This window comes from Lepidochelys kempii, chromosome 1 (assembly GCF_965140265.1).
Source record: "Lepidochelys kempii isolate rLepKem1 chromosome 1, rLepKem1.hap2, whole genome shotgun sequence".
Taxonomy (NCBI): domain Eukaryota; kingdom Metazoa; phylum Chordata; order Testudines; family Cheloniidae; genus Lepidochelys; species Lepidochelys kempii.
The window spans coordinates 347,772,805-347,786,995 of record NC_133256.1 but is presented as its reverse complement, the minus strand read 5'-3'; the positions used below and the strand labels follow the sequence as shown (position 1 = coordinate 347,786,995).

Sequence of the window (14,191 nt, the reverse complement as noted above, 5' to 3'; positions counted from 1 at the left end):
TAATTTCTGTTCCCTCTCTCTCTCCCCTGACCCCATGAAATGACTTCATTTAGCTATCAACAGCTCAGGTGCGGTTCTTAGTCACTTGTGAAGGTCCAGGAAATGTGTTGTGAGGCCCAGCTGGGATTCTGAAGCGGGTCTGGAAAGTCCCAGGTGACTGCAGCTTCAGGCTGTATGGTGAATGGTGCTGCTGGTGAATGGCTAGCGCGTCTTGTGCTGCTGAACTGTGATTTGTCACACATCTGGCAATGAACGCTGTTTTAGAACAGGAGTGGAAGTGCAGTAAGCATTGCCTGTGTAAACCAAGGTCCACTGGCAAAGCTGACTCTCCGTTTAATCACCAAAGTAGCCGCCTTACTGGAAATGCTAAGCAGTTCCCATGTCAGGTGTATGATTTGCTCTTTTACCGTGAGGTGAAGTTGGTTCACGTTGTGCTTGAGCCTGGCATCTCTGTGTAACCAGCCTCTGCTAAGTGACTGACACTTTTGACAGCAACGCCTTCAGAAGGGAGTCCCCAGTTCAACACTTCTGGTGATAGTCTTGCTAAGAACAAGGGAGTTGTAACTGCAGGAATTCTGGGTTCTTCCTTTTACAGACTTGATGCTTAAACTTGTGGAAAGTCCATTTTGTTCGAAAAACCCTGCCAATTAATGTTTAGCTAATCTGAGTTCTATTCCATGTCTTTCTCTGCTTGACGGCAATGTTCCAATTTGCCTTTAGGTTCATGCGTGGGAGATCTCAGACCAGTTGCTACAGATCCGGCAGGATGTAGAATCATGCTACTTCGCAGCGCAGACCATGAAGATGAAGATTCAGACGTCGTTCTATGAACTCCCCACAGACTCGCATGCTTCATTGCGGGACTCTTTACTGTCCCACATCCAGAACTTGAAAGATCTGTCACCGGTCATTGTAACTCAGGTAAACTGTGTGTTACTCCTGGTGTAGGGGTGGAAAAGGAGCATTTCTCAAGGCAGTTGCATACCACTTTTCCGTAATAAAGGATGAATAATTCAGTGCCTTAATTAGATATGCATTGTGGACACGTTGTAACATTTACACCACTGCCCCGTCAAATCCATTCTGTGCAATAATTGCTGCCTTGTTTAGGAGAAAGGGCAAGAAATAGATGCTGCTAGTCATGTTTAATCATAACTAAAGTTTTTCACTGCTGGCTTTCAGAAATCCAGCATTCATGTGCCCTGGCTCTTCTTCATTTAGCGTGGAGCAGGAAAAACGGAGAAAAGGAAAATCAATGCCCTTTAGACCCAGTCAGAGCAGTATCTCCATTTATAGGCTCAGCTTAGTTTATTTCTTGTCCGATGATGAATTCAGCAGTGATTCAATATGTTAATACATTATTTTACCCCTTTCTGTGCTGCTTTGGGAGAGTGATGGGCGGAGCTGCTATACAAGGATCTTTTCCCTGCTCAGCTATGAAAACAACATTGAATTACCCATCAAAACACCCTCAGAGACTGGAAGGTCTCTGACGTGAGGTGCTACCATTTCCCCAGGCCTGTGTTCATCTTAGATATTGAACTAATTATTCCTTCATGCCGTCAACTTAGCTCTCCTGCGTGACACTGCAGAGCACTTGTCACTACATCCCTATGAAGTCCAAATCAACCTTGCTACCTGTTGGTCCTCGATCAGCCTGCAGGGTCTGATCATGCACTGGTTGAAGTCAATGGGAATTTTGCATTTGACTTCTGTGCAGGCAAGGTTGGGCCTGGATGAAAATTGTTTATAGCAGAGGAACTGTACCTGGCTTCAGTTCCAAATTAAATGCAAATAACCTCACAGTGCTACCAAGGAGACTGGCTAAGTTTCTAGGGAATAGTGTGTATGATGCAGCCTCCACTAGCCAACCTGAGAGAAGGTTTGCAGCCATGGAGAAGATGGTTGGCCATCTGGATCAGATACTGCAGTTTGCAAGTGGGTGGGAGAGTGCTGGCCTCAGTCTGAAAGGTGAGTTGAAGGCCCTATGACCCCTCAGCCTGAAGGAAATGAGACTGTTACCTGTGACTAAATGATGTGCCCAGCAAAAGTCACGCAGCCCCTTCTGTCCTGGTGGAGTGGTGCATTGGTTATGAGTATTCTGTTGCTGCTTACACACCAGAGAAATAGTACTGTGGCTCGTGGCTACTAAGTCCTGTGAGATTCCCATGAGATTGGAGGGGTCTGGCTTTCCTTCACAGAGGGTTTGACTTCTCCCAGTGTTGCTGAACAGAAACTGGATGTTTTTCCCCCTGTCTAGCCGCACAAATTGGACACTCCGTGTTTTTAGCACTGGTCTTAGACTTGTTCTTTTTTCCCTCCTCCCCCACATTTTAGCTGGCATTAGCCATAGCAGATCTCGCCCTACAAATGGCTTCTTGGAAGGGCTGTGTACAGACACTGGTGGAAAAGTAAGTATTTGTTTTATATCATTAAGCTTTATAGAAATATTAACCCTACAAATCACTCCACTCCTACAAGACTTGGCCTACAGGAATGCGAAAAGAAAGGTAATGATCTGAAAGCACAACTGCACTGAAAGCACAACGGATACAAAAGAGTTGAAAAAGTGCTAGAAAATAACCTTTCTGTGACTGATAATTTAAGTAGCTCCTGATTCCAATTGAATTATAGTCGTGAAGTGTTCTAGGTGAGGCGAGTGGCAAGTCAGTTTATAGACATATCTGTGATGGAAGCCGTGCATGCTTTTTTGGGGCTCCGGTCTAAGTCTTCCTCAGCTCCATTTCTGTATTACTTTACAATCCCTTTCTCGCGCGCATAGCTGGCGTATCCTTCTGGTTTAGGGTTGATCAGGAGTCTCAAGCCAGTCAATGCTGCATCTTCACGGGTTGCAACTGTAGCTAGTTAGTGTCGTGAGACATTCCTTTCGCTTCTTGCTAGGGCTGAGTACTGTCACTGAGCAACTGGAGCTCAAAGTAGGATCCACATCCAGCAATGCTTGTCACTGCATGAGGCCAGCACGTACCCAGGGCGCTGTCGTGAAATGGTGCAGGTGCTGTGCGAAGTTTCCACTCGACAAAGCCACTGCAATGTGAAATGGAGATTGCATGACATCATTGTTGGCGGCGTCTGCATGTAATAGGACTTAACTGCTTGTATTTGTAGAACAAGAGTTTTTTGTCATCCTCCTTGACAGGCACTTCCGACTATGGTGGGAGAACTAAACCCCAAACCGGGGTCGGTAATGCTCATTTATTTCATAGCCTAACGTTTGCTTTTGACATGAATCCAGACCATGTGCTTTCGGACAACTCTGTCCAGAATCTCTTCCAGTGAGATTCCTCTCCTCTCCCACTGTGGTGTTAAAGGTGCTTAGACGCTTGTGGAGTTCGATATCGTGCATGTTGGCGAGCCCCTTTCTTCTCCATGCCATTTCACCTCTTTTCCACTCTGTCTGCTTCAGGTACAGTAACGACGTGACATCACTGCCCTTTCTGCTGGAGATCCTCACGGTGCTACCAGAGGAGGTTAATAGCCGATCTTTGCGCATTGGAGCCAACCGCCGTACTGAAATCATTGAAGACCTGGCTTATTACTCCAGTACAGTGATCTCCCTTCTAGTAAGTAGATCACCTGGAATGCAGGCATGTGACAAATCAGCCTGCTCGGGTGAGACTATTTCAGATCTAGCCCGGGTTGGAAGTGATCAGGAAGCTATCAGGGCTCCTAACAGCGCCAGTATGAAACTAGTTGCTCTCTCCAGTCCCTAGCGGATGAGAGTCAAACAAAAAAGCACAGCTGGCCCCCAGCTGTAAGCAGTAGGCCAAGGAATGAGTTTGGTCATGGATACTTAACTACCCCTCCAGCTAGTTTCTCCAGGTCAGGATTGAGACACGTTAGTGAGGGGCAATGTGGGGAGGAAACTTGCCCTGCCACTCTTTGTTCTGTGCTTAAAGGCCTTCAGCCTCCTGGGCTGTCAGTCTAGCAGCTCTCACTGGCGCTAAATGCGTTTAGACATAAGGCCCTACTTGAATCGTGGCTGAGTTGTGGACAAGCCATGGAAAATCATGGAAAAGTAATAATGTCCATTGTTTTTTCCGCTGTCGGCCACCTGTGGGGTCTGCAATACCGTGAATTAAGTAGGGCCTTATTTATAGATTATAAAAAGATGAGGGATCTCAGACCATTCACTTACCTTATTTTAATATAAAAGGAGACTGGCAGAGAGAAACTTTAAAGTAATTCTCGAATAAGAGGTATTGATTTGTCAGAATAAGCACTTTAGGGTTTACAGCTACCTAAAGGACATCTTATGTATCTTATTTTTACTGTGAGTTCTTTCTTGACTTACCCATGCCCTTCGTGCAATGCCTTGAAGAAATGTACACCTTTCTCCCCTCCCCCACCCCCGCCTTGCCACGCCAATCAGCTGTTCGGTGCAGGAAGTCTGTGGGGGGGTGGGGAGAAGCGGGGCGGCGGCGGCAATGCGCTCAGGGGAGGAGGCGGAGGTGAGCTGGGGTGGGGAGTGGTTCCTCTGCCCCTTACGTGCTGCAGCCCACCCCAGCTCACCTCCGCTCCACCTGATTGGCGCAGCAAGCCTGGGAGGGAGGAGAAGCGGAGCTGCGGCGCGCTCGTAGGCGGAGGTGAGCTGGGGCGGGGGGGCCGCAGCAAATAAGGTGGTGGGTGGGGCGCAGAGGAACCGCTTGCGGTAACGCAAATTCGGATATAATGAGGTAAAGCAGCCCCGCTCCCCGGAGCGCTGCTTTACCACGTTATATCGGACTGCATTATATCAGGGTACAGGGGTGTACTTATGTTCCCAATGCTCCCGTACTGTTCACCCAAAGGATCCTATATGGTGGCAACTGCAAAAATGTACCTGGATGGAAAAATCAACATCCACAGGTCAATTTCTAGATGTTTTCCCACTGGTGTGCCACTGAGGGGAGCCCAGGCTCTCCAGGGAGCTAACCGCTTGAGGACATTGGTGCTCAACAAGGCTTGTGACTTGGGTTTGAGGAGTGAAATGAATCAACCCGTCTCCAAAGCAGTTCACAGAGATTGAAAGGAGCTGACTAGACTATATCCAGCCCCACTTTACTCAGTCAGTGTTTTCCCAAGGATGCTTTACTCGTTTCCTACTAAATTGTTTGAACTAAATACTCAAGAGATACCAATCTGGACCCCTCCCCACCCAGCTCCAGGCTGTACTGAAATACAGCCCCCACACACATTAATGCAGAGCTCCTCATTAGTTTTTACCATTTCACATTGCTTATTTAAATGGGAAATACAACATGCCCCCCAGCTGTGCATAATAAGGCTGTTAATATCCTAGAACCCCAGATGGAATTGCATTTTGATGTATTATAATTATAATAGATGGTAACAGAAATTATTTTTTTGCTTTGCAGCCCATGCTTTCTCTGTTTCTCTCCTTTCGCTGCCCTTTGCATCTGTGTCTGCTTTGCTGTCTGTTCCCCAGTCTTTTCCTCCAGCTGCTTTCCTTTTGCTTCAACTCTGGCCATAATTTTTCTCATTTTCGTAGCTGTTGGAGTTGGAACGGATCTGCATACCTCTCTTCTTCTTCACCTTTAAAACCACCTCTCGCTTAGTGCAGGTTCATTCCCCAGGGTGTCTTCAGCACTTTGTCTAATCCAGTTTTGAATGCCACCAGTGATGTGGGTCACCACTTCCTTTGAGGGAATTATTCCATCACCCGACCAAGCTCACCCTAAATTTTCCTGTGCACTCTTTAATGCCACTACTCCTAGTTACAGAACTTCATAAGATGTCAAATTCAGGAGTGGCAGAAGTGCCCTAAAAGTAAGGGGGACACTGGTGTCGGAACCATGGCCCTGCCCCTCGTGCCACCCACTCCCCCCCAAGGCCCCGCCTTCCCTCTTTTAAAAGTGATGAGGCTGTGGCCCCTCCCCCCACCCCCATTCCAGCATCCCTAGTCAAATTCCCTTCTCAGTTTGATACTACACCCTTTGTTATTTGCAGACAGTTATTATGTTCCCTTCTAGCCATTGATTAGCTGTGCCATATGTAGACTATTTAACCTTACTTTGTGAATCAACTCTCTTGCCCATTTCTAATTCCTTTTGTTCTCTGGATCGCCTCCAGCTTGTTTGTATCTTTCTGATACCTGATTGCTCAGAATTGGGCATAGTATTCTGGTTGTGCTCTGAAGCCATAAAGAGGCTTCCTGCAATGTGATGGGGTACTTCTGCCCCAAAGGATCTCCAAATCATATGGAGCATGTTGCCCTTTTCTTTGCTATCCTGTAACAAGCACCTCCAGTTCATTGTCCAATATAGTCTTGTGTTTGTCTTGACTCCCCGGCTTTCCATATCTCTCCTGTGTTAAATCTCACTTTATTTTCAGCTCCTTTTTATTCAGTCTAGGTCCTTGTATTTGTGTCCTTGTTGTTGCTTGTAACTTTTTCCCCAGACTCTTCACTCCCTACCGTTTAGTTTCATTTGTTTGGTTAACATGCTGGTTACTTCCTCTTTCCAGCTCATCAGTGAAGATGCTAAATAATTACTTCTGGGGGAATTCTGCATCACTGTGCGTGCGCAGAATTCATGTCCCCCGCAGAATTCATGTCCCCCGCAGAAAAATGAATTCTGATAGGGAAACTGCAAGAGCGGTCATGCGCCCATCCCTGGCAGCACAGGCAGGTCGATTTTGGGTTCCTGGATCAGCTGGTAGAGACATAAATCACTGCAGGGAGCGCTTGGCAGTCATGCATGTGAGAGAGGGAGAGACACTGTTCCTCTCGCTTCCTATTGCAGCATGCTCGGCATGGAAGGGTAGAGGGCATTGGGGTGTTTCTGAGGAGATAGGCATGGGGCAGGCTCTGTCCCCTCAGGCAGAGCAGAATGTAGCAGCCTGCCTGCTTAGTGAATTGTTCCCACTGTCTTTGTGAATTCTCGCAGGAGTATAAAACAGGTGTAAAAGTTTTAAGGCTCCTTTACATTGCCAGAGTGGTGTAAAGGACAGTATGGCCTTAGAAATGCTTATGGTGCTTTAGTGATTAGAACTGAACTAAATTTTTGGACTGAAAAAATTTCCTATCAAAATGTGCTCCATGAACTGTTTGCTACTGATCTATTTGGAGATGGTCAGTAGTCACTATAAATTGTGAGTTTGATTCCCCAGCCCTCACTTGCTCTTCAGGTGCCTATGATGTGACACTGAGCTTATGGCTGCATATATTTGTTGTCTAATAACTAGAAATAAAAGGTCAAACCTAGTTACATTACTGGGCGGGGGTTGGGGATTTTTGCCAGTGCTCCCCACTCCTCTTCTCCATCTATTATATTGTAGTTTAAATAAATTACCAAAATAATTGAAACCAGTGTGATTATATTGCATTATTTTGACAAATAAAATATTCACCAGGAGTATAAATAATATGGGGGTTAACCCTGTTCTGTGGTGTGACCCGGCACTGCACTCATCCCCCAGTTTATTACCTTGCTGTCCAGAATTCCTCATTTTCCTGTGTTCAAACTGCTTTTGAAGTTTAATTCTTTTCTTTTCAAATTTAACTGGTAGCTTAACGCTTAGTTTAAAAGTTCAAAAAGGCTGCCTCCATACAAATGTATAGCCAAGAACAGGAGCAGGGGAGGTTAGGAACATGGGGTCAGACCAGACCGGTCCAATCAGTTAGGTATCCCATGTCCAGCGGTGGCCAATATCTAATGCTTCAGAGGCAGATTGATTATGTGTCTGCTCTTTCTTTCTCCCCTCTCTTCTCCCCCCACCCCGCCCCAGAAAAAAAAACAACTCACACCATACAATGCACCTGTGTATATAAGGATGGCCGTGAAGAACACATTCCTAATTTTGCCAGTTGGTTTAATCCAGATTCTAACTGTAAAAGTCTATGAGACTTTCAGAAGGGACCATCGTGATCAGCTAGTCTGACCTTCTGCACCTTGCAGGCCACAGAACCTCACCCTGGAGCCTGTACTAGAATTAGCTGGTTTAAATTTCAACCTAGTTTAAAGCCTAAGTTCTATCTTTATGGATCTGCAGAAGTGTTACCCTTAAAACTTTGTGCTGCTTTTTCGCTCTAGCCACCTCTGGCACTTTCTCTGTGAAGAGAGAGAAGCCGGCTGTCTGATTAGTTAATTGGTTAGTTGAGCAAGCTCATGTCTCTCTGATTGCTTATTGTCTTAGTAGAGATGATGTGGGAAGCCCGGGTTAGTCAAAAGCTGATGGTGGATCATAAAGGATCATGAGCAGGCCAGCTGGACCCAGTGGTAGAATCTCTGAGCATGTTCCACCACGATGACCCTCCTGAAGTCTGAAAGGAAAAGTGGCTCTTGGCAGCACGGTGGCAATTCTCTGGTGATATCTGCTGGTGGTCCGTCTGCAGATATGCCTTCTGAGAGAAAATCGTGGGACAGCCTGTCATTTGTTTGCTTTGCCAGGCAGACTCCACCCAGGTGTTTGCTTTGCCCCGGCGCGCTCTGCATATATTAAAGATTCTGTATTCAGACCACCCAAATTTCCTTTCCAAAGTCCAGAGTGAGCATTTTAATGAGCTGCCTGAAGAGCAAAAAGAAATCGGGTGTCTCTGTCTAGGATTTAACTTATATATATAACTCATATAGGATTTAGCTCATATTTTTTTAAGTTACTTATATTTAGGGGTCTACCAAATTCTTCGCTGCTGTGAAAATTGCATTACAGACCAAGAAATCTGGTCTCCAGCCACCCAGCTCTGAAGGCAGAGCGGAGAGCAGCAGCTGCTGCCCTGGTGCCCAGCTCTTCAGGCAGCGCCAACGTAAGGATGACGATACCGTGCCCTCCCTTCTCTGCAGCTGCTGGCCGGTGGCGCTGCCTTCAGAGCTGGGCGCCCGGCCAGCAACCGCCGCTCTCCGCTCTGCCGGCAGAGCTTGGCGCCCAGGCAGCGCAACCCCCAGCATCAGCACAGACGTATGGGTAGCAATACTGCGGCCCCCTAATAGGCTTCTGACCCCCTTTTTGGATCTGGACCCCTAGTCTGAGAAATGCTGTGGGAGAAGTTGCACCATTTTCTTGGGTTCATCGCAGTCTAAATAGTGAATTTCAGGGATATGTAACCCATCTGCGAAATTTTCCATTTATGCCGTGACCAACCCATGAAAATTGTGTGATTTCTCCATGAGCTAAGTAGACCCCCTGCTGTCCTAATAAAACCTCTGTCTAATAAGACAGAGGGTTTATTGGAGTCCTCTAGAGGCTGTAATAATGTACAGAGCTACTAGCCTTCTGGACTAGATTATCAAGTGACCAGTAAGCATGACCCTCTTAAAACATTTGGTACGGAAAGTTAAGGTACACTGTCAAGGTTCCATTTGGTATGGAAAGTTAAGGTACACTGTCAAACTTGTAGGCTCCATTCTCCCTGGAGCTGGGGTGGTCCAGGGTCCACTCAAGCCCTGACTGGGCAAAACATGAGGCTGTTCTTCTAGCTTCGCACGGAAAGGGCCCCCTTTGGATGGGTCCTGGCAAACCTTGTCAGTGGGGTTGCTGATGAACAACAGAAGGCTCTCCCTCCCCCAGGCTGAGGGCCCCCAGCCACAGTCAGAAATAACTCCCCAGTTTCTTGCGGCACGATGGTGTAATGATTGTCCTCAAGCGGGCCTGAACGACGCCTTTTACCTTTCAAAGCCATCACCGAGACGCTAGTGATGCGAGTGTATTTTGCAGCAGTGAGCATAAGGAAATCTTAACTTGAGACTTGGCAAATAGGAAGCTCATTAGGGCTGGGCTTCATCTATCTTTGAGACAGGACCCTGTAGGAAATTGATGTGCTGTGGAGGGGTGAACATATTCCAAGCTGCTTTTCTCACCATGTGCTGTCACTGCAGTTGAAGTCAATTGATGTGCTTGGTTTAGTCCCTAGATCACGTGGGGGGCTTGTCTATTTAGGCAGGGCGGGGGGGCTCAAGTCATCTCCTATCTCGATCGTGCTTCCTTCACTTGTCCTGCCAGACTGACATTCCGGGTATAGTACGTGGCTCATGTTTCTTGCCATGCGCTTTTCTCGAGAGGCTGATTTTAGGCGTGGGGTGTCATTTAGTGATATAGACGAGTCTCTTCACGTTGACACTGATGGGTGTGGGGGAATTCTGGTTTTTAAATACAGTTCATCCCTCAACGATCACGCCATGGATGCTGCGTACCTTGAAACGCTGATCCTCTCTGTTCACAGCTTCCAGAAACCTGTTGAACGCAGGAGGGCGTCAGTTTTGTGCTTGTGGAAATGAACTGGTAACTTCGGGTCTCTAACCAATTCTCCGTCCCTGCTCTTTCTCCCCAGATGACCTGTGTAGAGAAAGCAGGCAACGATGAGAAGATGCTCATGAAAATTTTCCGCTGCCTGGGGAGCTGGTTCAACCTGGGAGTTCTGGATAGTAACTTCATGGCCAACAGCAAGTTACTGTCCCTCCTCTTCGAGGTGCTGGTGAGTATTCGCTCAGGCCATTGACCGAGCTCCTCTCTGCCCGGGAAGAACGATGTTAACTTTTTACCAGGAGAGGAGCAGCAAAACTTTTAAATCAGTTTGAAATCCCTGTGCAGATTTGTTACAAATCCGTTGTAAACTTTGGCACACTAGGATGACAGCTCATTGGTGGTCTGCATGGCGGGTCATAAAGAGAAGTTTACTCCCCTTCCTGGGCCCTTTTCTCTGTCTTGAGTATGAGACCCAACCCATCTCTTATCCCACTGTGCTGCTGGTTGTACGCTAGCTCTTCCCCAGTGCCCCAAATAGCTCTGCTTAGTGCCCCCTCGATTTCCAGCCTGAAGGCTGTCAAGAACTGGCAATTTGGAGAAGTGGGTGTCAACAGGAGCACAGGACTCTCTTAAGAGCAAGAGTCCAGTTTAAGTGCTGCTTCTGTCCACATGTCAAGTCCCGAGTTTAGGATTCCAGTTTTCTGGAACCAGCTGCTGCTGTCGCTGACCTGAGATACGCCTAGAACATGGGCCAGCGTTCTTGCACTGAATCCTGAACTTGGGACTGGACAGGGAAGTGGAGAAGGGGGTGATGCTTACGTTCTCTGTGAATTTCCAATCTGATCCTATTCCATTCTGGGTCAGAGACCATGAAGGTGAATGGCGAAGTTTCTTTGTGAGCAGACTGGGGTGAAGTTAGCCCCAAGCACAGCATGGTGAAAGGGAGGGTTGAAGATGTCATTTTTAGCCTTTACCGAGTAAGAGAAATGAACAGCAAAGGACTGTGGCTCATGGAGTCGGGGAGGAAACCTCGCTCCATTTCTCTAGAGTGAAATAGGCGGGGAAAAGAGCAACTCAAACAAAATCTTGGTTTTCTGAACTGCAAAGGGATTATTGGGGGATGGATAGGTGAAGGCCCTGGGCCAAAAACACAGTAGACTTAAAATGTGAATGTAAGACCTGTTCTCCAGTTTGGCTGTGTACCATAGAGGAGGGAGAAACCTGCACCTTCTTCAGGGTGATCATCAGGGTCATCATCCATCTACACTCCCAACCTCCAGCTATTCAGATAGTGAAAAGAACCATGTATTTCTTCTCATGCTGCATTTGAAAGTCCTTGATCTGAGTGGTATGAACGTTTTTAATTAAAGCAGATGGTAAGACACCTTCTCGCCCCCTGGACTCCGTTATTCCCTTTGCCTGCATTCCTGTCGAAAGCCCTACTGCAACAAATCCTTCCTCTGTGTAGCTTGGGATTCAGCAGTTTTAACCCCAGATGGGTCATGAAATGGCTCACCGTACTGTTTCCAGTTATAGCACATTGGTCCAGGGCAGGACTGGAGTGGGAGTGGGGTGGCATTGGATTGCAGAAACCACATGATCCTGTAATCTTTGCAAACTCAGTTATACTTTCTGGCAGACAGTACCTCCGCAAAGAAGTTCACAAAATTCTAGTCGATCTGGTCTCCTGTTCTCACAGTCTCGCCCATTCATCATCAGTTTTCTCAACTTCTATTAAGAGGTCACTTTGTCTAGTTCACTGATGCTTCCAGTTCCACTTTGTCTAGTTCACTGGTGGACTTTTCCTGTCGTGCCCCACCCCCCTCTTACCAGTAATGGAATCGGTCTGTGCTTCCCTCTCCATTACTGTCCAGTTGGCTCCGCAGAGGAGCTGGGGCTAGAGGCGGAGTTGGGCTGGGGGTGGAGCGGAGCTGGGGTGGGTGGCACTCCCTGCCCTGCCCCCTGTGGGGGCTGGCCTGGACCTCGCCACCGCACCCCCTTCCCCCCAAACATTCCTCTGTGCCCCTCTAGGAGGGTGCACCCCCCCAGTTTGGGGACCACTGGTCGAGTTCTTAGAGCATGAGGCTGGGAGCCAGGGCTCCTGGATTCCATTCCAGCTTCTGTCACTGATGTTCTTTATGACTTGAAGTAAGTTTGACTTCAACTTCTGTCTGCTTCCCATCTGCGAATTGAACATTGCTATCAGTTGCTGTTACTGACCACTTAAATTAAGAATGAGTGCAAGGTTTTATACTAATCTCCCTTTTTAGGAGCTCATAACTTTCTCCATCATATACAAGGTGGGTGAGATAATATCTTTTATTGGATCAACTTCAGTTGGTGAGAGAGACAAGCTTTCGAGCCACGCAGAGCTCTTCTTCAGGTCTGGGAAAGGTACTCTGAGCGTCACAGCTCAACGCAAGGTGGAACAGATTGTTTAGCATAAGTAGTTAGCTCATATTCTAAGGGACCAGCATAACTACTTACACTAAACAATCTGTTCCACCTTGCATTTAGCTGTGACGTTCGGAGTACCTTTCCCAGACCTGAAGAATCTGTGGCTTGAAAGCTTTTCTCTCTCACCAGCAGAAGTTGGTCCAATAAAAGAAATTACCTCCACCACCTGGCATCTTTAATATCCTGGTATTGACAGGGCTACAACATTGCATCCCTCATATACAGTTCTTCCTGGCTGAAATTCACTATGCTTAAAGGTGAATTGTTTTGTAAGGCTTTGAGCAAGGTGCCTTTAACACTTGTTCGCATTAGGCGAGTGTTGGAATAAAGTTCTCTCCATCTGCACAGGATTTAAAATATTCAAACGTCGTTAACTTTCAAGGCTAGAAGCATAAAACTTGGCTTGGTTTGTAATCCTCATCAAAGAAACAAAACTGGCTGTAGATTTTCCAAGTTCTGAACATTTAAGTCAATATTTTGTTCATGTACAGTACTGCGCTTTTATCCCTCCTTTTTCTGACACCTTTAACTCAGACTTTCCTGAGTTAGCTGTTCTTTCTCCATATGTATGGAAACCCCAAAGAGCTCCAGTAAAACAGGAAAATTAAATGTAAAAAACTTGCATTAATGCAACATGAAAGTTGAAGAGCTGAGCTAAGCACACACAAGTCAGAAATTCCCAAATGGTACCAGTTCGTCCTGCATTGTTCACTCAGACCTGTTGCATGGATGAGGTATTGTCTAATGTTTTATTATTATGCCGTTATGAAACGGGTAACTTGCTTTGCATTTGTTGCACGATACAATCTAAGCAAACAAAAATGCAAATTAAGGTTCCCATTTAACAATGGAAAGAGGACTAGACAGCCCTTAATGCATGAAACAAGTCTGAGTTAATGTTGCAATAGAAACTGTTATCCTCTGGGGTTTTCTGACTTCTGAGTGCTCAGCTTTTCAGCCTGCATGTTACATTAATGATAGTTTTTGCAGTTAATTTCTCCCTGCCCTTCCTTGTTCGCAAGGGATTGTGCTGCTTAATTATTCAATGTTTGCAAAATGCTTGAGGATCCCCTTATGAAAGGGCATCTATAGGTGTGCACCGGATTACTGCTATTCCTTTGTTTCCGCTCCTCTTCGCTGTCTGCTCTCTCCTTCTTTGTACGCCAGCCCTGTCTCCTTTCCTAATTGCCCCCAGCCCTATCGTAGCTATTAAAGCTTCTGTGAAATGAGCCTTGCACAATGGCCATGAATGTTTACCAGGCAGGGCCCACCCTAAGCCACCAGGATAATAAAACCAGTATTTTATCCGCACTTCAGGGGGGTGTTTCCCCTCCGCTTCACCACCCAAGGAGAAAGGGGTAGTACAATTTTTCCATGGTGCTGAAATATCTCAAACCTGAGATTTGAGTCATTCTGTTCCACCTCTTTACGTGCCATGTAGAGAAGCCAGAAGGGTTCCATGAGGCGAAGGTCAGTTGCCCCCTGGGTACAGCAGCAGGCTATGCAGGGCAGGCTAAGGAGGTGGTGTGGGGAG

The 14,191-nt window shown here is 46.8% G+C and overlaps 1 protein-coding gene across 1 annotated transcript in view; it reads left to right on the top strand.

Annotated features, from left to right (window-relative positions):
* TNPO3 (transportin 3) overlaps positions 1-14,191 on the top strand; it is an 82,994-nt gene that overhangs the window by 32,706 nt on the left and 36,097 nt on the right. The window contains 4 exon segments of the mRNA XM_073328965.1: positions 721-921; positions 2,338-2,411; positions 3,425-3,581; positions 10,286-10,429. Of these exon segments, the coding sequence (XP_073185066.1) occupies positions 721-921; positions 2,338-2,411; positions 3,425-3,581; positions 10,286-10,429 (576 nt within the window).